This window comes from Mobula hypostoma, chromosome 18, assembly GCF_963921235.1.
Source record: "Mobula hypostoma chromosome 18, sMobHyp1.1, whole genome shotgun sequence".
Lineage (NCBI taxonomy): Eukaryota > Metazoa > Chordata > Chondrichthyes > Myliobatiformes > Myliobatidae > Mobula > Mobula hypostoma.
Window position 1 is genome coordinate 45478862 of NC_086114.1, and position 25197 is coordinate 45504058.

Here is a 25197-nt window from a genome sequence, read left to right on the forward strand (position 1 = left end):
ACTATCCAGGAATTTTCTGCTCATTTAACATCCACCTGAGGAATTAGATCCAGCTGTGGTGTAAGAAATAATCCAAAATATGGCACCTCAAAAAGAACTGCTTTCCTTCAGCATGGCACTGGAGAATCAGCTTGGAGCTTTATGTTTTGACCTTTGGCGCAGAGTTTAAACCAACAACATCTGAATTATAATTTATAATTAGAAAAACCAAACAATTATGTGGACATGTGTGGAATTTGCTAATATTGAACAACATGGTCTCTTGTTTTTATGCACAAACACAAAAGTTTCTGCAGATGCTGGAAATCCGGAGTAACACACACAAAATACTGGAGGATCTGAACAGATCAGGCAACATCAATGGAAAGGAATAAAGTACAAATGTTTTGGACCAAAGCCCTTCATTATAGATGCTGCCTGACCTGTTGAGTTCCTACAGCATTTTGTGTGTGGTATTGCTTTAAACTGTAAAGCACACCAAATATAAGGATCATTTCATTCTTGTCTGTACCAATTTTGACCTTTGCTGTCCCATTTTCATGCTTTCCATTTTCTAAAGAGCATTGCTAGCTGCTTGTTCCTTATACTCACTCTGGTTCCTGGCTACCTACCCACTACCAGGCCTGCCAACCTACCAAGTTTTCTCAGTCTTATAAATAATGCAACAAGAATGTGACTATAAAACCATGAGACAAAGGAGCAGTATTAGTCCATTCAGCCTATCAAGTCTACTTTGCCTTTCCATCATGGCTGATTTATTATCCCTCTCAACCCCATTCTCCTATATTCTTCCAGTAACCTTTGATGTCCTTACTCTTCAAGACCCTAATAATCTCCACTTTAAATATCCCCAATGACTTGGCTATAGATATCACAAACTCACCACCCTCTGACTAAAGAAATTCCTCTTCACCTTTGATCTAGAGAGATGCATTACTATTCTGAGGCTGTGCCCGCTGGTCCTAGACTCCCACACTATAGAAAATATCCTCTGCACGTCCATTCTAACTAAACTTTTCAGTATTTGATAGGTTTCAGAACGTAAGTGTGTAATATCCTTTAATTCAGAACATCCTGCTTGAAAAAGTATTTAAAAAGAAATTGGATCACTACTTAATGGAATAACTTGCAGAGAAAAGAACAGGTGAGTGGGACTAATTGATAACTCATTTAGAGATCTTTTATAAGCATAATAACTGACCAGCCAATTTTTGGTTGTACATTATTTTTGACTCTAAAATAGGATAAAAACAATGTGCAATTTTTGTCACAAACTTTTTTAAACAATGGGTTCTTTATACTGAGAATGCAGAAATGTGTTCTTAACGCAAGAAATCCTCAGTCATATTAAATGAGATATTTGCCTATTCATAACACAGCTTGACTTCCCTTGGTTAAGTCTCCCTGTGCTCATCAATTTATCCATAGAGAAAAACTGTCTGGGATTTACTTATGAGGTTAGATTGTAATGAACATTAAATTTTTTTAAAATCCTTCTGTTTTGTAAAGTAAATGTACATTCTAGATATAGAGGCCACCTATTTAGGACATCGCAGAGGCAATTTTTCTTCTCTTAGGGCATCGTGAGTCTTTAGAATTCTCTTCCTCAAAGGAGAGTGTCTGAATATTTTGAAAGGTAGATGGATTCTGCACACTACCATGTGTTGATAGAAACGTGAAACTGGTCTTGCTGCCTCAGTAAAGCAGCCAACACAATCAAAGACCCAACTCACCCTGGATGTTCTCCTTTCCCTTCTCTCCCTCAGGCAAGAAGACTCAAAAACATGAAAGCATGTGCCTCCTGGCTCTAGGACAGCTTCTACTCCTTCATTACAAGACTATTGAATGACCACTTGACCTCACAATCTATCTCGTTATGATTATTCACCTTATCGTTTACCTGCACTGCATTTTCTCTGCAGCTTTCCTACTTTATTCTGCATTGTTGCTGAAGTACTTTGTTCTATATTAATGCACCGAATAATGATCTGATCGGTATGCAAGACAAGTTTTTCACTGCATCTTGGTACATGTGACATTAATAAATCCAAGCCACTCTATCAATCAACTAATATCTTAGTGAGCGATGGAGAAGTTTGAGGAATCACTTGGCTTTCACCTGTTCCTATGATCATATATTGATTTAATATGTATTATTCAAACCAAGACTTTCAAAGCCTAGAGACTAGATTACCAAAATATTGCTTGAAATTCCAGTGTCATTCCAAAGATTTACACTGTAAAAGTAAAATATTTCTAAAGTATCATAAAACCGAGACTCCATATGGTCACCAAGAGGGCTTGAGAATCTCATATACACAAAATGCCGGATGAACTCGGCAGGTCAGGTAGCATCTATGGAGGGGAATAAACAGTCAATGTTTTGGGTTGAGATCTTTCATCAAGACTGTAAAGGAAAGGGGAAGACACCTGAATAACAATGTGAGGGGAAGGTATGAAATACAAGCTGGCAGGTGAGAGGTGAATCCAGGTGTGAGAGAAGATGGGTAGGTGGGGAGGCGGAAATGAAGTGGGAAGCTGGGAAATGATAGATGGAAAAGGTAAAGAGCTAAAGAAGAAGGAATCTGGTAGAAGAGAAGAGTGGACCATGGGGGAAAGTAAGGAGGGGCACCGGAGGGAGGTGATTGTTAGGTGAGAAGAACGAAGGGGTTAAAGGGGAGTAAGAATGTGGAATGGGAAAAGAGAGAAGGGGGAGGGAAGATATATTCCTAGACGTTAGAGAAGTCAATGTTCATGCTGTCAGGTTGGAGGCTAACCAGACAGAATATGAGGTTTTGCACTTCCAGCCTGAGACTGACCACATCATAGCAGTAAAGAAGGCCATGGACCAACATGTTGGAATGGGAAAGGGGAGAGGAATTAAAGTAGTTGGCCACCAGAAAATCCTGCTTGTTGCAGTCGGAGTGAAGATATTCAACAAAGCAATCCCTCAACCTATGTTAGGTCTCACTGACGTGGAGGAGGCCACATCAGGAGCACCAGATTCGGCAGATGACCGCTGAAAACTTGCAGGCTTTCCAGTATTTGCATAATTTCTTGTGCTTACAAGAATCTCATGATGTTATGTTGAGAAAATGGCAGCAATATCACTGGTGGTCCAGCTCAACATTTATTCTTGAATCAATGTCACAGAAACAGATCATGGTCATTATACTTTAGTTTTTGTGAAAACTTCTGTGCACAACCGGCAGCTATGTTTCCTAGATTACAACAATGAGGTCATTTTAAAGTACGTTGGCTTGAATTCAAAAGAAAGAAATTTCATTTGCATAATATATTTATTCTTTCTTTCTAAACTGGACTGCTTCTGAACTGCACCTTCCCTACTGCAGTTAATATATACACAGCAAAGTCCCACAAGCAGAAAAACTAATTCCTTTCACAGATATTAGCTGAGGCACATCTCCTTAGGATGAAGTCAACACCTCTGTCAGAACTAGACTGAGTCGCCTCAAATCCAGGGGGTTGCCAAAGTGAAAAAAAAACATATGATTTTTGAGAATAAGCTATTGAATTTCATTCCTTATTTTGCTTCTTGGTTTACTGTTAAAACTAATCAAAAACCCAAGCAACAGAGTTTGAAACAGTTTAATTTTCATTCATCAAAGAAGTGCTGGCCTCCTCGATCTTGGTGGTAATGAGAAACCTGTCAATAAATTTACTGCTGCCTCATCTCTATCAGAGGTACTCAGTGACTGTACCAACAATGAAAACACAGGGGAAGCTTAGCAGTTCCAGCAGCATCTATAGATGAAGATGGACAGCCAATGTTTTAGGTTGAGAACTGAGATGTCCTTCATCAATCCAGATGAAGGGTCCCAACACAAAGTGCCAACTATCCTTTTTTATTCATCAGTGCTGCCTGACCTACTGAGTTCCTTCAGCACTTTGTGTGTTGCTCCGTATTCCAGCATCTTTTGTGCACTTGGTTTGTGGCAGGTGTCAGTAACTTCGCTGTCTAATCAGCTGTTAATAACCACAGCTCTTGTTCAGACAGAATAGCAACACACGCAAAAAGCTAAAGGAACTCAGCAGGTTGCTTCCTCAAAGTTACAGGAACAATATGCTATCACTGTTCATCTTCAGCTACACAGTTGTTAGTGTTCTATGCACTACAAGAATGTACACATAGTGCCCAAAAGCATCTGACTACGTTTCCTTCTACAAGTGATTCGTGACCTAGTGTTTACTGCATTTTCTACTGTTATTTTTCAGTATATCTAGAGCCAATTCACTTAGCTATCATGTTAGGCATCTTTTAACATGTCTTTTTTGTTCATGGCATGCAAGTGTCATTGGATAGTCCAGCATATACATTCAGTGGCCACTTTGTTAGTCACCTCATGTACCTAATAAAGTGGCCACTGAGTATATGTTCATGGTTTTGTGCTGAAGTCCATCCACTTCAAGGTTCGATGTCTTGTGCATTCAGACATGCTCTTTTGCACACCACTGTTGTAGCAAGTGGTTATTTGAGTTACTGTCACCTTCCTATCATCTTGAACCCGTCTGGCCATTCTCCTCTGACCTCTCTCATTAACAAAGTGCTTTTTTCCCCACAGAACTGCCACTCGTTGGACGTTTTTGTTTAAATTTGTCATACTATTCTCTGTAAGCTCTAGCAACTGTTATACATGAAAATCCCAGGCGATCAGCTGTTTCTGAGATACACAAACCACCCCATCTGGCACCAACAGTCATTCCATGGTCAAAGTCACTTAGATCACATTCTTTCCCAATTCTAATAGTTGGTCTGAACAACAACCAAACCACTTGACCATGTCTGCATGTATTTATGCATTGAATTGCTGCCACATGATTGGCTGATTAGAGATTTGGATTAATGAGCAAGAGTACAGGTGTACCTAATAAAGTAGCCAATGAGTGTCTGTCACCCTGAATGAAATACAGAAACTGCTAGAAAAGTTCAGCAAGCCTGGTAGTATCTATGCAGGAAAAAAAACATTCCTACTGAAAACCAACTTTTATTCCACTTTATCCCAATTTTGTTAAAGGACGGCAGCCCTGAAACATCGCCCATTTCTCTTCCCACAGATTCTGCTTGGCCTGCTGAGCCTTCCCAGCATTTTCTGTTCTTATTTCAGATTTCCGGCATCTACAGTTTTTATTGATTTTCATTTGTTGTCCTGACCTGTTTTTTTGTGGCCCACTTCCACTGGCCAGTTTTCTATTCCACTTTAGAGGGCTGAGTATGGATTCACATATAGGCCAGACCAAGAGAAAGGCAACAGGTTTCTTTCACTGAACCAAACAGGTTCTTAAATGAGGATCTGGTCATTCTCTGGTTACAAGACTAATATTAACTTGTTAACTACCTGATTTCAATTCCCATGTCTGCTAGGAAGGGATTGAAATGCACATTGACAAATTATTTTAAACACAAGAGATTCTGCAGGTGCTGGAAATCAAGAGTAACACGAACAAAATGATGGAGGAACTCAGGAGCTCAGGCAGCATCTATGGAAAAGAATAAACAATTGACGTTTTGGGCTGAGATTCTTCATCAGGACTCAATGAAGGGTCTCTGCCCAAAAACACTGATGGTTTATTCCCTTCTATTGATGCTGCCTGACCTGCAGAGTTCCTCCAGCATCTTGTGTGTGTTACTCCTGACAAGATATTTTCTCAGCAAGCTAACCACTCTGCTACTGTAGTGAGGTGTCAATTCCTGGAAGTGGTGTTGGGAGTGCTCACTACCTCATTGGCTTAGTCCATAAGGCGATTTGTGGGATAGGAGGACTTTTATCAGTGGGATATAAATCCAGCAGAAGTCAACAGCATTGGGAAGAAGAAAGAGGGAAAAAAATAGGGAATGAAAAAGCTTATTCCTAAAGCAGCAGAGTGAATAATTTCAGACGAGTCACTGCCAGAACATTATCAAGTGTTTTCCAAATTACTCAGATTATCCAGATAAATGATTGAAAGGAAATCTCAGATAATTTTATTAATCAACAAACATCAGTTCTTAAATTGTCTCCATGTCGGCCTCCCAATCTTCAACCTCATAAACTCCAATTCTTTATTCATATTCCTGCCTTCACCTCCAATCAGGTCATTTATCAAAACTGGCTCCATCATTATTAAAATTAAAATCTTCCTTGTTTTTTGGTTCCCATTGTTGTTACCCCTCACCTACTCCACCCTAATAATCTCTTGTCATATCCATCCCTCTCTCCATATCCCCTCAATGGTGGACAAACCTGAGATCCAGCCTAAAGTTTCTCTCAAAGCTGTTCTCACCTCCTTCACAAAACACCTGGTTACTCCCTGCTAAGACTACTTCCATAGCTTCCTATCAATGTCTATTTATGTCACTTTTAATGTTAAATGTGCTATATAAATGCAAATTACTCTAATCAATGGCAATTGTTGGTTGAGGCACCAATATCAGTAACGCTGATTTTAATTCTTGGTGTCTGATTTTTTTATAGCTAGCAGCCAGAGAATGCTCCATGGTTTATCTTGTAAGTAATCTGGAATTTGAAGTCATTCAGTCCATTCAGTCTGTACTAGCCCCTAATAGGGAAATTCCAAAAGTTTTCTCACAACATTGCAAATTATTCTCTCACAAGAGCTATCTCATTCTCTTATGAAGCTGCTAATTAATTCTGGTTCCATCACCCTGTACAGTGAGTTCCACTACTTTTTTTTGGCAAAAATACTTGGGTCCATTCTTGTATGCTCAGTGGCCACTTTATTAGGTACACCTGCACAGATGCTTATTAATGCAGATGTCTAATCAGCCAACTCAATGCACAAAAGCATTCAGACATGATCAAGAGGTTCAGACCAAATATCAGAATGGGGAAGAAATGTGAACTAAGTGATTTTGACCACGCCAGACGGGGTGGTTTGAGCAGATCAGAAACTGCCGATCTCCTGGGAATTTCACACACAATGATATTTAGAGTTTACAGAGAATGGTGATTAAAACAAAACAAAACATCCAGGGAGGTGCAGTTCTGTGGGTGAAAACGCTGTGTGAATGAGAGAGGTCAGAGGAGATTAGCCAGTCTGGTTCAAGCTGACAGAAAGGCAAATGTAGCTCAAATAAGCAACCATTACAACAATGGTTTGCAGAACAGCATCTTTGAAAGTACAACACCTCAAACCATGAAGTGGCTGTGCTACAGCAGCAGCAGACTATGGAATTACACTCAAGAGCACTTTATTAGGTACAGGAGGTGCCTAATAAAGTGGGCACCGAGTGCCAACCCATTCTTCAATGAGACCTACTGCCTTTAACAATCTTGCGTGAGCCACTTATGTTAACTCTCCAACCTTCTTTGCTTCAAGCAAAACAACTTCAACGCCTCCAGTGAAACTCAGCAGCTGAAATTGTTTTTCCTTGGAACCATTCTAGTCAACTTGACTGAAATCATTAAGCCTTCAGATCACCAGCAAGCATCAACAATGCAGAACACAAATGAATTCACAGAAAATAAAACAACAGCATCTTTCCATTGAATTAACAGTGTTGTGTTTGGCACAGATAACCTGGAGCAATTTAAAAAGAACATAATCTCCGAGTTGTGGAGACATACCCAAACATTCTCACAGTTTATGACAATAACGGAACCCTTGATTAGATTACAGCCTTGTATTCACTCCCAAGTATCTATTATTCACCACGATTTTACACGATATTGAATCAAGAATATGTCTGCAAGTAAAACTGACAGTATTAGTATCATGTTCAGCAGCAGTGCCTCGCTATTCAGTAGTAATGCTAACAAGATTCCTGCCACAGGATCTCTCTACCTGCGAAGCAGTGTTTTGAGATGATAGTGAGTGCTTACCTTCTCCTGATATTGCCTCCGAGAGGAGTCCAAAGACTGGATGAGAGCTGTGGCATGGCCGATGAACATGGCATAGCAGGTAGCCCCGACTATCATACTGAGCATGGTCAACCAGACATCAGACATGCCAACCGGAGCCTGTTGCCCATACCCGATGCACAGCATGTGGCTCATGGCTTTGAACAGTGCATACGAGTATTGCTTTGTCCAGGAATCTTCCTGTGAGGGAAAGCAAACCAGAGAATTAGCAATTTTCTTCTATTTATTCAATGGTACAGTATATACTTCACAAGCAATGCAAGCATCTATTATTCAACCCTGGAGCTGCAAGGTCAATCATATTGGTGGGTCTGGAGCCACACGTTATCCATAATGGATAGGAGCAGGTTTCCTTTGATAACTCAGCCAGTTCCATCATAGCTATAGCTCTCCCCACAATCTATGTGAGGTGATTTCTCGGGAAGGCAACATCCATTGTCATGGACCCCCATCATTCAACCCATGCCCTCATGGACCATAAGATATAGGAGCAGAATTAGGCCATTTGGCCCATCAAGTCCGCTCCACCATTTCATTATATCTGATCCAATTTTCCTCTCAGCCCCAATCTCCCGCCTTCTCCCTGTATCCCTTCATGCCCTAAGATTGATAGGGTTTGATAGATACCAATCAGGAATCTATTAAACTCTGCCTTAAGTATACATAAAGACTTGGCCTCCACAGCCACCAGTGGCAATGAATTCCACAGATGATATTGCTGTAATGTTGCCATCGGGCAGGAAATACAAGAGCCTGAAAACCAAATCCTTAAGGTTCAACAACAGTTTCTTCCCCACTGTTAACAGATTCTTGAACTGACTTGAGAAACCCCCAATACTACCCTGGTCTACATTTCTTTTTCTCTCTCTCAATCCTGCACCAGCATTGTAATATTAGCTTCATTGCCTTATGTAAGTAATTTCTAATTTATGTGAATTTAAGTTTATGTTAAATTGCATCTGTCATGTTTGTAAGGTGCTGTACTGCTGCTGCTGAGAAATAGTTATTTTTCATAGCATTTATACTCTGTGTGTGCATGCCTAAGACAACAATAAATTGAACTTGAACTAGTGAACCAGGTGGATTTTTATGGCAACCCATAATATCCTTGTTAAGATGACTAATATTTTTTTAAAATCCAGATATATTTGACAATGGTGGGATTTAAACTCATGTATCATTATCAATATTCCAGAACACTAGTTTTTTATCAAGTCACCGAGAGAGCAGATAGGTGTTAACTCTTACTTTAGAGCTTAGGGTAGAAAATAGAGGCATGGCCTATTAGAGGTATACAAGATCTTGAGGTGCAGAGGTAGAGTGGAAACACATACTCTTTTTCCACTGAAGCGGGTACTAAAAATAAGAGGGCAAGGGCTTTTTAATCAGAGATGAGAGATTTGATCGGGCCTCAGGGGCGGCTTCTTCATGCAAAGGATGGACCATATTTGGAAAGAGCTGCCAGAAATAGTAGTAGAAGTGGGTACATTAGCAACATTTAAAAGCCACCTTTTGGCAACAACACACAAAATGATGGAGGATTTTGTGGGTGTTGCTTTGGATTTCCAGCATCTGCAGATTTACTTGTGTTTTTAGAAATACAAGGGCAGTAGATGTGGGCAAATAGGACTAGCTTGCTGGGCAGCACAGTCGGCATGGATGAGTTGGGCCGAACCACCTGTTTCCATCCTGTATAACTCTATGATTAAACCTAAATGCCCTCTAAACAGACTCAAAGAGGCAGTGATAATTTCTTCAATAGAGAGTGTGGAGAAAGAGATAATGTTCCACACTGCGTATCGCATTCCATATAACAATGGACACAGAAAGCAGCAAGCGGTCAGAAGCATAAACAATTAAACCATAACTTTTGTTCTCCTCTTGTCCCCATCATACACACATCTGCTGCCCAACCCCTCCTACTACATGCCACAGTGCAGTTCGATGATAGGCTGAAGTACAGTGGCAGAGACCTAGATTCAATCCTAGCCTCGGGTGTTGTCTGAGTGTGGTTTGCACATTCTTCCTGAGACTGGGTGGATTCCCTTCAGCTGCTCCGATTTCCTTCCACATTCCAGAGACATGCGAATTGTAAATTAATTGTACACTGTCAATTTCCCTCACAACGTATCTCTGTACCCTCCCCTCCCATCTTCTCCCTCGCTTGGTCTCACCTATCACCTGTGAGCTTGTGCTCCACCCCTCCCCCAAACCTTCTTATTTAGGCTTCGGCTCACTTCTTTTCCAGTCCTGATTAAATCTTTCGGTCTGAAACGTTGACTGTCCCAGAGAGGACTGTTTATTCCCCTCCAAAGATACTGCCTGACCTACACACAATCAGCAATTTGTGTGTGTTGTTCAAAATTGCCCTTATTATGTAGGCGAGGGGTTCAATGTGTGGGGAGTTCAGAGTCATAGAGTCATACAGCACAGAAACAGAACCTTCTCTCCACCTTATCAAGGCTGCACCTCTGTCTATTTACACTAATCCCATTTGTCTGCATTAGGTCCATATCCTTCTTTCCAGGTGTCTGTCTAAATGCCTTTTGAACACAGTGATTGTATGTGCCTTCTCTGGCAGTAAGTTCCAGATATGAACCACTTACTGTGCAAAAAATTATTCCCTTCAAATCCCCGTTAAAACTCCTTCCTCACACTTTTAACCTTTGCTCACTTGTTTAAATACCTCTATCAGTGGAAAAAAGATTCTATTTACGCTCTCTATGCCTCTTTTAATTTTAAATCTCTATCAGATCACCCTTTAGCCTCTTTCACTCTAGGCCCAACAGGCCCAGCAGGACCAACCTATCCAGTCCCTCCTCATTACTAAAGTTCACCAATCCAGGCAACTCCCTGGTAAACCACCTTTGCACTCTATCCAATACAACCACACCTTTTGCAGTTTGACCATAAGATCATCACACAGTGAAGCAGAGTTCAGCCATTCAGCCCATCGAGTTTGTTCCTTAATCAGCCTAATGCTATTGAAATCAACCTTCCCCAATTCAATTTTTGTTTTTATGTTCTATTACAATCTCCGTCCTCATGGCCTGATCTCTTCAACTGTAGTATGGCCATTAATCCTCAGTACAATGAGGAGTATCGAAGAGTAGGTCAGAAACATGACCTGGCAAGAGGTAACCCAGTTGACTGAAGGTCAACAGATGCAGATTTTGGTATTGCAGTATACTGTGTGGCATAGTGTACTATGCTAGAAGTATGCATCCCTGAGGACATATCTCCTTTCCAGCATAATTCTTCCACACAGAAGCAATGAATCTTTGGGATCCCCTACACATGAGGATTGTGGAGGTTAGATCAATAAAGGTATTTAGTGTGGAGTTAGATACATTTTTAAAGGATCAGGAAATTGATCTAAGCACAGGACAGGAGTTGAGGCCCAGAACAGAGCAGAATCAAAATCAGAACCAGATTTATTATCACTGCGCAATTGAATCAGAGTAGAAAGACAGAAAATACTATAAATTACAAAGTTAATTTAATAGTGGACATGATAGCCAGTGGTTAGCACCAGCGATCATCAATTGGGGCTTGATTGTTAGGGAGTTTGTATGTTCTTCCCATGACTATGTGGATTTCCTCTGGGTGCTCCCGCATTCTGAAGACATATGATTAGGGTTCGTGAGCTGTGGGCATTCTATGTTGCTGCTGGAAGCATGGCAACATTTGCAGCCTTCCCCCAGTACAATCCTCGGACTGCTGTTGTCATATCTGACACATTTCACTGTACATTTCCATGTTTTGATGTACACGTGACAAATAAAGCTCATCTATTATTTTAGTGCAAAAACAAAGGGAATAACAAGGTTGGTTTCATAGGTTCATGGACTATTCAGAAATCTGACAATGGAGGATGTATGGTGGGGCAGACGAGGGGCCAATTGGCCTGCTCCTGCTCTTGTCCTTTACATTACAACTCTATAGCTCTTAAAGTAAAATCTGTACAGAATAAATTCTTACCAATGTAAGCATAATAGATATATTTAGTGCTCTATCCTCAATTGCAAAAACACAGAATGTATGGTGATATCCAAAAAGAAGGAGAATCCTATCTGCAGGCTGAGAATAAATGGGGAAGACATAAAACAAGTGAAGAACTTTTGCTACTTAGGAAGCTGGGTGACATCAGATGGCAGATGCGAATTGGACATCAAAAGAAGAATAGGGATGGAAAAAGACACCTTTACAAGAATGAAGAGTATACTGACCAATACTAAACCAGGCATGACAACCCGTCTCAGAGTACTGAAATGTTATGTTTATTCAGTTATGTTATATGGCTCAGAATGTTGGACAATAACATGAGGAAACAAATTGTAGCAGCAGAAATGTGGTTTTTGAGGAGGATGCAAAAAATGTCATGGACAAAACGAATATCTAACGAGGATGTCATGAACAGAGCAAACGCAAAAAGAGAAATAATGTATGAGATCATGAAAAGACAGCGTAACTTCATTGGACATGTGATTAGGAAAGAGGAGTTAGAATGCACAGTAATTATGGGAAAGATTGAAGGGAAGAAAGCAAGAGGAAGGCAAAGACAAATGATGATGGAGACACCAGCCGGAGAATTAGAAATGAATACCAATGAATTGATCCACTTAAGCCAAAAAAGGAGTGTGCGGGCCATGGCAGTCAAAGCTCAAACTGTGCATGGCACCTGATAATGATGATGATCCTCAAAATGCTCCATTAGTTTAAGTAAATTAACATCAAAAAGGAATGCCTTCAAAATTGGAAAGCATTTATAACATTGAAAACCATTGGTTCAACAGACCTATGTGCATAGTTTTGTCCTGCTTGAGTTCAACAATCCTACAGTTATTGTTGTGATCATGCCCCAGTAAGAAACCTTTTGCCCTAAACCTTGTCTAGTCTCCCCCAATGTATGTGCACTTTATTTTCCTTCGGGTGAGCATGTCAGCGAACAGCCAGTATTTTTTAACCCTCCATTATTGTCACTTTCCCCTCCATAAACCTGACCAATTCAGCAGAGGCATGAAACAATTAAAAGCCAAATATATTGGTGGTTCTCCTCACATACAGAGCAGTCCACATAAGGATGGCAGGTTTCCCTTTTGGCGGACAGAAGGAAGGACATTTGTAAGCCAGATGGGCTTTTACAATAATCAAGTCATTTCACGGTCATCAGGACTGATTCTAGCTTTTTAAAATTGCAGATTTATTCCATTATTTGTATGTTAATTCCCCAGCTGCCATGATAGTATTGGAACACACATCCCAGTGTCAATACCCAGGTCTCTGTATTCTGGTCTTGTAACTGAACTATTATGCCAACCCATTGCTGAAGGGAACTAGCAAGTTATTCTGTGACAATGATGGGAATAAATGTACTGCAGAGCCTGCCAGAGATGAACATAGGTTATGAAAAAAGAGATTAAAATAACAATAAATAATGACTAATACTGTTACACGTGTGCGGAGCAAGAATAACAGTGGAACATTAAGAAGCAATGTTTTTAATGAGTCATGTTAAACACTACTAAAGATAGTGGGTACTGGCTCCATATATCACTACTACAGGGCGTGACAACCCTGTCTTACACAAGTCCCGGGTTTAGCTGGCTCTGGCTGACAGTACCTGGTACGGGCCCCTATCCATCATTACGGAGCCCACTGCCTTGTGGGTATCTTTGGGAGAAGAGAAGAGAAGGCTAAGGAGTAAACCCTAGACAAATCCGGAGTGGAGCCCCTAAGGCTGTTGGATGACATATCACGTCACCTCCTGGCAGCTCCTGCAGACAAGCTGGTGCCAAATGTACTGCTTCGCATTCCTTTGGAACACATCCGCGAGGCCGAGAGGGGGATCTTGATGTCTGGGCAGCCCAGGATCTCCATATCTATCGCCCAGGTCTGAGTCTCAGAAAAGGCGCAGCCATTGTCTGCTTAGACAGACAGAGCCATGGTGAACCACTGTACATGTTGGGCAACTTACAGTGTAGGAGTGTCAAACCGAGCCTGCAGAGATGAAAAGCATGCCCGGAATAGAGTGCCTATCCTGTGTAGGAGGCCCGTTGATTCACCATGTGATTAGTCGGCATCTGTGCCCTGACCACATTCTCGTAATTAATCCAACACAGATCAATTGAAGAGTTATCATAGAGTCACAGATCAACACAACATGGAAACAACCCCTCTGGTCTACAAAGGAGATGCTAGCCACCAACCATCTATTTACTCTCAACCAGCATTAGTACCACAGACATCCCACCTCTCCCGGAACTTCTGGGAGTCTCCTGCATATTAATAGTGGTTCCCTGATGCCCGCAAATTATATACAATATCACGGAAATCAATTTTTTTGAGAGCGAGCAAGAGAAAAGCAAGAGAGAGCGCGAGAGCGACCACAAGAGAGAACGCGCGCGAGACAGAAAGCAAGCGAGCGCGTGAGCAAGAGAGAGCGAGCGAGAGCACTTGAAAGCACGCGAGCGACCATGACAGAGAGAGAGAGAGAGTGAGCAAGAGCACGCCATTGCAGAGTGTTCCAAAAAATATATAAAACGTACGTCACCCCAGACTACATTAAAGTGTACCCCTGCCTAATAGGGGTCAAAAATAATGACAGTGTTGCTTGCTGCACTGTTTGCAACAGTGACTTTCCTATTGCCCATGGTGGGTTAAGACTGTAAAAGACATGTTGAAGTGAGTTTAGCTGGTGTCATTTGTTCATTAGCATAGCTAACGTTATTTAAACTAGCTGGCCAGCTGCTAAGGAGCTACTCTATTGCAGACATCCCACCTCTCCCGGGAGTCTCCCGCAAATTGATGGTGCTACCTCCCTGAAATCAGTTTTTGCAGGGTGGGATGTCTGGTACCAGTCCTGATGAAGCATCTTGGCACGAAACATTGACTGTTTATTGTCCTCCATAGATGCTACCTGAGCTGCTGTTTCCTCCAGCATATTGTATTTGTTGCTTTGAATTTCCATCATCTTCAGAATTTCTTGTGTTTGATGTTAATACCATGTTTCTATTCACCCCACACCTTCTCCCCTGGCTTCTACCACTCACCTGCAACTCCAGGGGAAAGTTACAGTGGAAGATTTGTTGTGGGCACAGGAACATTTAACCTACCAACCCACACATAATTGGGATGTGGGAGGAAACCAGAGCTCCCAGAGGAAACCCACATGGACACAGGGATAAAGCACCAGTTCCGCACACATGGCACCAGAAGTTAGGATTGAATCTGACTCTCTGGTACTGTGAGGCAGTGGGTCTACCAGTTTTGTCAATCAATCATCTGAGATGTCCTTTAGTACTACCAGCATTGCTAGCAATGGTATACTGATACTTATTTTAAAATAATTTTGCAGCCATTTAAAAAATATATATTGAGGGTTTTGCCAATTTGCTCCATTACCCCATCCTTACTCAACTCCAGACTCCACAGTGATATTGTGAGGGGTTTTACCCTTTGATTGATTATGTGCTGGCTGACATGAGAAGTCTCAGGATGGAACATCATTGTGCCAGCTTTCTGCACAACAAAGATTGATTTAGTTGTCTGTGGAAGAACTCTACATATATATCAGAACATGTGTAGTTTGCGTTCACAACCAACACAACATAAGAGTATGCTGGGGACTGCCCACATGTTCCAGCTCTGGCATAGTCTGTCCACAATGCTCCCAGAGCAACACAAGAGCAACAATGGCAGAACACATCAAAACAAACTCCTTTCCTCCCTACTACTCACCCACCCACACACAGACACACAAATAATCCCCGACCTCAGGTTAGGCCATTTCCATGACTCCAGCATCCAATGGGCTCCAGGCTTGCAGACTCTCAGACCCAGGACATCGCACATTGTGTCTCAGCTTCTTTACTTGCTGACTTTGATCTTTGATCTTCGGAATCGACTCCATCAATTGTCAATGATGGGACCCTCAACTCCAGAACTCGAACTCTGGCCTCCCAAACTGCAGGCCTCAAGTTCTGAACTCCCCAACTCGTCAATCTAGCGGATCATTGTCCCTCATGCCCACACTGAGCCATCCCAGGACTCCCCGACCATGGGTTGGGGTGGGGGGGGGCATCAGTCCTTGTCCTTGCCAAGAGCGCTTCATCCACAGCACTTGCCCACCCGATATCTGTCCACGGATGTCAGTTGTTGCACATCCACATCTCTAACCTTTGAGCGCAAAATGTAGAGTGGAGGCCCAGATCACGGCCTGACATCTAACTCTCCCACATCCTTGATACTAAACTCTAACCTGATCCATAAATACCCCTCTCAGTCACAATGAACATTAAAAACAACTAAAGCTGCGTTATGACCTTGATGGAAATGGCAACTCGGTGCCACCTTGACTCGAGCAAACTACTGATAGAGCCAAAACATGTACCTATTAACCTGAGCCCTGTGCTCAGCCCATGGGGAGAGGACATGGCGGCATATTCATTTCACCCCATAACTTCTCTTTCCAATATTTTTATTAATTTATATATATAAGAATACAGAGTACAGGAAAAAAATATATATGTCAATACATTGAACTAAATCGCATATAAAGACTGCTTGCCCTATATTTCTACAAGTCAATTAGTTCGTAACATTGAAAAATAATAATTTTATTATATAAAAAACATCTAACCCACTACCAAGACCGAAGCTGATCAGTAGAAAAAAAAGAAAAAAGATTGTTCGTCATCCTCTGTGCTTTATCAGCAAATCAAAGGTTTTGAAAATAATTCAGAAAAGGTCCCCACAATGTTTGAAAGTCTTGATTAGATTCAAAGATTGAACATTGAATCTTCTCTAAATTTAAATATGACATCACATTATTGGGCATGAATAGGAGGGGCCACATCTTTCCATTTAAGCAAAAGCTTAAATTCTGGCCATAAGAGACATAAAAGCCAAAATGTGCAAATCAGATGGCTCTAAAATAATATCCTTTCCTCCAACAATACCAAATAAAGCAGTCAAAGGATTAGGCTTGAAATTTACTTTAAAAAGTATCGAAAAGGTTTGAAATACTTCTTTCCAGTATTTTCCAAGACTCGGACATGTCCAAAACATATGAATGAGTTAAGCTTCTCCATTATTACATTTCACAATAACTTCTAATGTGGTCCTACCGGTATCTTCTATAGCTCACAGGGGCTCCTTGAAAGTGGTGACACAGTTAGATTGGGTGGTTAGGAAGGTGCCAGGTATGCTGTCTCAACTCCTGTCGTCCATACCCTGACCAAAGATGACTAGCATACCTGGCACTCCTAGTCACCCAGTCTAACTGTGTCACCACTTTCAAGGAGCCCCACAACCCTAGGTCTCTCTGTTCTACAGCACTCTGCTGAGTCCTACCATTCACTGGGTAAGTCCTGCCCTGACTTGTCTTAACAAAATGCAACACCTTACATTTATCAGAATTAAACTTCATCTGCCACTCCCATTTGCCCAGTAGACCAAGATCCCACTGTAGTATAAAATGACCTTCACTGTCCACGATGCCACCAATTTTAGTGTCACTCTTGTCCAAACCATTGATATAAATGATGAATAACATGGACTAAGCACTGATCCACGTGGCACACTGCTCTACCACCAGCCTCTAAGTCACATCTGTATCCAAATGGCTAGCTCGCCCTACATCCCAAGCTATCTAATCTTCTGTCCATGTGGGATGAAGGACGTCTGAGGTTGGAAGACTGTCAGTGTGGGTGGAAGGGAGGAAAGAGGCTTGTTCTGATGTTGTTGCTTTGTTGCTTGTTGTATTCTGTTGTGTTCTGTGCTGTTTTTCCAAGCTTTGTGGGCATGTTATGTTGGCACCGGAATGTGTGGCGTCATTTGAGGGCTGTCCCCAGACGTCATTAGGTCGTGCTGGTTGTTAATGCAAATGATGCATTTCGCTGGATATTTCAATGTACATGTGATAAATAAATGAATCTGAATCCAAATATTCCAGGCACTAGAGCCACAGTAATCATTGGCATTGTGTGAAATAGTCTACGCTGACAAAGAATGTACTCAACACTTCAAAATCTACAATCTTGCAGGGTAAAAGTTTAGAACCTGAGATGAAAACAGAAATTTTGGAAGAACTCAACCAGTCAAGCAGCAGCTGTGAGAAGAGGAACTAGTTACCCTTCAGGCTGAAGAATGTGAAAATTGAGGAAGAGGGAAAGCAAGTCTCAGCAGCAGAAAGGGAGGGAAGGACAACAGCTGGAGTTGAGGGAATGTCTGATGTAGGGTGAAGTAAGAAGGACTTGAGGGGTAACTTCACATAGAGGATGGTGTGTAAATAGCATGAATGCCAGAGAAAGTAATTGAGGTAGATACAATAACAACATTTAAAAGTCACTTGACCAGGCACATAGATAGGAAAGACAAATGAGAGAAGATATTTCAGAAGCACATAAGATTATGGAAAGGATAGATAAGACAGAAGCAGGAAAGGTGTTTCTGCTGGTTGGTGAGATAAAACCAGTGGGAAGCAGATTTAGGATAGAGATGAGAAGGAACTGTTTATTTCCAGAGAGTCAAGAATGTGGAATTCTCTGCCCATGGAAGCAGCAGAGGCTACCCCATTAAATATATTTCAGACACAGATAGATTTTTGCATAGTAGGGAAATTCAAGGATTATGGGGAAAAGGCAAGTAGTGAAGTTGAGTTCATGGCCAAATCAGCCATGATCTTATTGAAAGACGGAGAAGGTTTGACTGGCCAGGTTTCTTCCTCCTGTTCCTATTTGTAATATTCCTATGTAAAGTTTTAGAGAGACATTGGCCAAATGCGGGAAAAAGGGAAAAGCTCAGATGTGCACTGTGAGTGACCTAGGCAAAAGACCCTGTTTTCGTGCTGCATGACTCTCCACTTCAGAAGTACTTTGTCAGCTATAAAACTTGTACAGATGCTGCACAGGTTTATAGCTTTAGGTTTATTCTCAATATCCTCACTATGCCACAATGTCTTTCTTACTGCTTCTAGCTATTTAAAACTGCAAATTTGTTCCATTGTTTGAATATTACTTCCCCAGTTGCTGTGATAGCACTGGAACACACATCCTTCAGTCAGGTCTGTATATGCTAATCCCGTAACTTAATTACTGTACAAGAGAAAATCTGCACATGTCAGAAATCCAAGCAACACACACTAAATGCTGGACGAACTCAGCAGGCCTGCAGCATCTATGAAAAAGAGTTCACAGTCGACATTTTGATCCAAGACTCTTTATCAGAACTGGAGAAAAAAGATGAGAAGTCAGAGTAGGAAGGTGGGGGGAGGGGAGAAAGAAGTACAAGGTAGTGTGTGATAGGGAGAACTGGGAGAGGGGAGGGGTGAAGTAAAGAGCTGGGAAGTCAATTGATGAAAGAGATAAAGGGCTAGAGAAGGGGGAATCTGATAGGAGAGGACAGAAGGCCATGGAAGAAAGGGAAGGGGGAGGAGCACCAGAGGGAAGTGATGGGCAGGTAAGGAGATAGGGTGAGAGAAATGGGGAAATGGTGAAGTGGGGAGGGCAATTATGGAAGTTTGAGAAATTGATGTTCATTCCATCAGGTTGGAGGCCTCCCAGACAGAATATAAGGTGTTGCTCCTCCATCCTGAGTGTGGCCTCATCATGGCAGTAGAGGAGGCCCTGGACTGACATGTTGGAATGGGAATGGGAAATAGAATTAAAATAGGTGGCCATCGGGAGATCCCGCTTTTTCTGGCGGACTTAATTACTGTGCCAATTCACCCTTACATACCCTCTGAAAGGAGTCAGCAAGCTGCACAGCTGAAGTGTGAGCACCTGATCTCAAAAGTCCTGCAGGCAGGATGAGTTTCTGGTGCAGTACATGAACATGGTCAGACTTGCATTTATATGGAATGCTGGAGGAACTCAGCAGGTCAGGCAGCACCAATGGAAAGGAATAGTGTGGACTATTATCTAAATGGGGAGTAGGTTCAAACATCAGAGGTGCAGAGGGACTTGAGAGTCCTCGTGAAAGACTCTCAGGTTAATTTATAGGTTGAGTCTGTGGTAAGGAAGGCAAATGCAATGTTGGCATTTATTTCAAGGTGAATAGAATATAAAAAGAAAGGAGATAATGCTAAGCCTTTATAAGGCAGTAGTCAGACTGCACTTGGAGTATTCTCAACAGATTTGGGCTCCATGTCTCAGGAAGGATGTGTTGTCATTGGAGAGAGTCCAGAGGAGGTTCATGAGGATGATTCTGGGAATGAAGGGGTTAACATATGAGGCATGTTTGGCAGCTTTGAAAAAGTAAAGGGCTGAAGTAGAAGGAATATCTGATAGACCTCCCAAACCTATGACTTTTACCACTAAAAAATGAGGGAAACTTAAAGGGAGAGAGTTTTGTGCAGAGTCAGTTTTGCTCCTGTTAATAAAAAAGCAAGCATATATACCAACAACCACTAGCTCAAAGCTAGATCATCTTCCTTCTCACCAATTTGCTTCTTGCCTGTGGTAACTAAGCCACAGACTGAAAGAACAAAATAAATTACCAAATATACAATTGCCCCATAGATATTTAATTTTAAAAGCTTCCTCCCATAGGTTCAAAGTTCAGAAGGAAAATTTCTAGCTATGTTCTTTAACATAACATTCAAGATAAAGCTTAAAATCTTAGAATAATTATTGGACTAAATGCCAAATTTGCGTATAGTCTGTGTTTCAGTGATGAAATTCTCATTTTGGTCATCATACATTTCCTTCGGTATGCCTCGGTTAAGTTGGAGGATGCTCTGTTTTGTAAGAACAACCTAATTTCTTTTTAATTTATCCACTCACAGGATTAGAGAGTCAAGAGCAAGGCCAGTATTTATTGTTTCTCTCTTACTTCGACACTGCAGTGCTTCAGGTGAAGATGCTCTTGGGGAGTGACTTCCAGGACTTACAGTTCTGTGGAAAACTTTTCGGCCCATATATATAGCTAGGGTGCCTAACACTTTTGCACAGTACTATATTTGTCAATGTGGAGCGGAAAGTGAGTTTGTAAATCTGACAGGAGCAAAAGATGTTGGGACTGGTGTAGGAAGAGCACTGCAAAGAGGTGTGGGACAGGTGGCAGAGAAGGAGTGCCAGGAGCAGGGGGAGTGATGTGGGTATCCATACTGTGACTCTGTAGAGGAATAAGTGGTGAGGGTGGCATGTGGGGTACCTGTCAAGCCCTGTATTTTCTTCCCAGGATTATGCACTTAAAGTGAGAGGGAGAAAGTTTATAGCAGACGTGCAAGGCAAGTTTGATTTTACTAAAAAGTGGAAGGTGCCTGGATCAGGCTGCCAGGGGTAGTGGCGGAAACAGATATGACAGGAACACCTAAGAGCCTTTTAGACAGGCACATGAATCAAAATGAAGATGAGCTTTGTTTGTCATATGTACATCAAAACATACAGTGAAATGTGTTATTTGCATCAAATCCAATCAATGAGTATTGCGCTGGGCAGCTTCTGGTGCCAAGGTAGCATGCCTGGACTCACTAACCCTAACTGTATGCCTTTGGAATATGGGAGAAAACTGTAGAACTTGAAGGAAGCCCACTCAGCCACAGGGAGAACGTATGAACTCCTTACAGACAGAGGCAGTATTCAAACCCTAATCTTACAGCTGGCACGTAATAGCGTTAAGCTAACCACCTTGCTACCGTGCCACCCCCGTATGCAGGTAATGATGGATCTGGATTACGTGCAGGCTGAAGGGATTTAGTTTAATTTGGCACTGCGTTCTATTCCCTGGTTTTGATTGCTGTTAGTGCAATACTCATCCCTTCACCAAGAGGGTATTCCTTGTTCCCAGCTTGTGCTTCGCAGATGGTGGATTCTGAGCTTCTCACTTCAATACCCTTCCCCCATTCACCTACCTTCCTCCTCACCTGGTCTCACCTATCACAGCCAGTTTGTACTCCATCCCCTCCCTCCCACCTTCTGATTCTGGCTTTGTCCCCCTTCCTTTCCAATCCTGATGTAGGATCTTGGCCCAAAATGTCGACTCCATTCATTTCCATAGGCGTGGCCTGACCTGCTGAGTTCCTCCAGCTTTTTGGTGCTTTTTCCTCTGGATTTTCAGTACCTGCAGAATCTCGAGTCTTTGAGAAAAATGGATAGGTTTTCAGGTATCAGAGGCCAGGTTACTCACCCTCCAGGCTTCCCAACTTTTTTTATGCCATGGATCAATACCATTAAGCAAGGGGTCCATGGATCCCAGGTTGTGAACCCCTGCCTAGGATAACCAGTCTCTGGCCTGATTTTTCTGCATGATCTGGCTGGCCTCAATGAGGTTCTGTCAATAGATGCCACCAGGACTTTAATGATGGGATGATAATTCCATTGAATGCCAAGTGTAGCTAGTTAGATTTTTGAACCAGAACAAAGCAAAATCCACTTAGCTATACAATTCTCCCGGTGGGGAAGTAATCTAAATAAACATGAAGTTAAGTAATAATGCTTGTTTCTGGAGAATGCCTGCCTGTTTTAAAAATCCCTGAAGCAGTAATGCTAACTTATGAGTGCCACATATGGGATTTTAGGTGTGATAGATGTGTTATACGCAAGATTGTCATGATGGAAATGTAGAAAATCATTATCTTACTTATCACACTATTTATTGCCCTAATTTAATTTGACATCAATTTAAGACAATTAACTAAAGCACAGAATTATTTAATACTTTGAGTTATGATCTGGAACACTTCTCCTGAAAGGATGATGAGAGCTGGCTTTCTACTGAAAGAAACATGATAGAACAGGGAAGTGGGAAAAGTTGGACAGTTCTTTGCAAAATCATGTAAGTCAGTAATAAGACATCTGATTCTGATTCCAATTCTGGTGCTCTGTTTTCCTCCCACATCTCAAGGACAAGCTGCCTGTAAGGTTAATTGACCAGTATAATTATCCCAAATGTGGAAGTCTGGTGAGTCTGAGTTATAGAGAGAGGTTGGGAAAGCTAGGCCTTTATTTCTTGGAGCATAGGTGGATTTACAAAGCTGTATAAAATTGTGATGGACACAGATAAGGTAGATCTCTTTCCCAGAGAAAGCGAATCCATGAACTCATGAACACTACCTCATTATTCCTTTTTTTTTGCACGATTTATTTTTGTTATTTTTTTTAATGTATTGGTAGATTAAATGACCCCTTTTTGTACATGCTACAGAATCACATAGGCAATATCAAGGGTGAGACCACTGCACTAACCCCACTCACAACCAAACTGCCCAAACCCATATTTATCTGTTTTGATTGGCGATGGACAGTTCATCCCAGTCTGAAATAGCCCTACATTTCAGTAAAGATCACATGTCTGTTAGAACTAAACAGAGGGAAAAATATATAATTTTAATCCATAGAAACTGCTCACTCAGTTGCAGCTCATCCTGTGGATGAAAAGTAAACATTCTCCTGTTCTTATATATTTTTATGAAACAGTTAGGTAACTGTATGTTTGATAATGTAATACTGAATGCAAGAGGTTCTGCAGATGCTGGAAATCTTTGACAACACACACAAAGCACAGTAGCATAGTAGTTAGCACAACACTTTATAGTACTAGCAACCCAGGTTCAATTCCCACCACTGCCTGTAAGGAGATTAACCACTTGGGTTTCCTCCAGGTGCTCTAGCTTCCTCCCACAGTCCAAAGACATACTGGTTGGTAGGTTAATTGGTCATTGTAAATTGTCCTGTGATTAGGCTAGGATTAAATCGGGGGATTGTTGGGTAGCATGGCTCAAAGGGCAGGAAGGGCCTATTCTGCATCGTATCTCAATAAATAAATAAACAAATAAAAATGTTGGAGGAAGTCAGCAGGTCAGGCAGCATCTATGTAGGCAAATAAACATCCGATGTTTCAGGCCAAGACTGTTCATCAGGACTGGAAATGGAAGGGGAAGAAGCATGAAAAAGGGAGTTTGGGGAGGATGAGGACTACAAGCTGGCAGGTGATAGGTGAGACCAGCTGAGGGGCAAAGTGTGTGGGTGGGAGAAGGGGGGGTGAAGTGAGAAGCTGGGAGGGGATAGGTGGAAGAGATAAAGGGTTGAAGAAGCAGGAATGTGATAGGAGAGGACAGTAGACCATGAAATAAAGGGAAGGAGGAAGGGGACCAGAGGGAGTTGATAGGCAGGTGAAAAAAGCAGAAGACCACAATGGGATCCTAAGGTGTACCTAATAAAGTGGCCACTCAGTGTAGCTGGGGTATCTACTTTTTTTGTGATACGAAGATTAAGATATTTGGATATCCGACATAATGAATCTTCTGTCACTTATTTCTCTTTCTGGATCTAAATCCTGGAACTTGTGTCAATTCCCGTGTCAATGATAAGCAGGTGAACCTTCATCACTTCAAACTATTTTAGTGTCTTCAAAAGGATATAACAGATACTGACATAGAATTCAAGAGAACAGAAAGAGGAATCAGATGCCAAGGAATGTGCACACAGAAAAGTAGTTAAGTTGCATGATTACTTTCCACAGGCAAGAGCTATTGAATAGGAGACACAAGTTTAAATCCCATCAAATAACAGCAAGTGTCTGGGTTGGTAACCAGGAAACTACGAGGGGTGATTGATAAGTTTGTGGCCCAAGGCAGAAGGAGTCAATTTTAGAAAACCTAGCACATTTATTTTTCAAGATAGTCCCCTCCTACATGTACACACTTAGTCCAGTGGTCGTGGAGCATACGGATCCCTTCTTTGTGCAAGTGGTTCACAGTGGGGTGATTGACAAGTTCGTGTCCTAAGCTAGAAGGAGATGAGTTATACAGCTCTTATTACACGCACATGCAGTTCAACTCTTTGAGTGAAAATGCAGAAAGTTTGAAGTTAATAACTCATCTCTTTCTACCTTAGGCCACGAACTTATCAATCACCCCTCATTCTATATGACAGTGGTTAAAAAGAGATCTGGTTCTCTGATGCCTCTCAGGGAATGAAATTTACTGCTTATATTTGGCCAACATCACACGTGGCTGTCATGGAGTCATACAGCAGAAAACCACGACTTTTACCCTACTGAGTCCTAGATGACCATCAAACACCATCTGTGTGAGTCCTACAATTTTTAATCTCCCCACACTCCCTGATTCTATTAGTCATCTACAGACTACGGTCAGTTTACAGTCGTCAATTAGCCCACCAAACCACACATCTTTAGGATGTGGGAGGAAACTGCAGCACCAGGAAGAAACCACATGGTCACGGGGAGAACATGCAAAGTCCACAGACCAGCACCAAAGGCTCGGATTGAACCTGGGGAGTGGTGGTGGTTTAGGGAGATAACCTGGAGAGTGATCGGAAGCAGGAAGACCGGAAGTATGATTTTGGGGAAG

General features: G+C 41.7%; 1 protein-coding gene across 1 annotated transcript in view; it reads right to left on the minus strand.

Annotated features, from left to right (window-relative positions):
* Nucleotides 1-25197, minus strand: part of LOC134358503 (potassium/sodium hyperpolarization-activated cyclic nucleotide-gated channel 3-like) — a 531682-nt gene that overhangs the window by 185339 nt on the left and 321146 nt on the right. The window contains exon 4 of the mRNA XM_063070795.1: nt 7842-8060. Coding sequence (XP_062926865.1) covers nt 7842-8060 — 219 coding nt within the window. The remainder of the gene's footprint in view (nt 1-7841; nt 8061-25197) is intronic.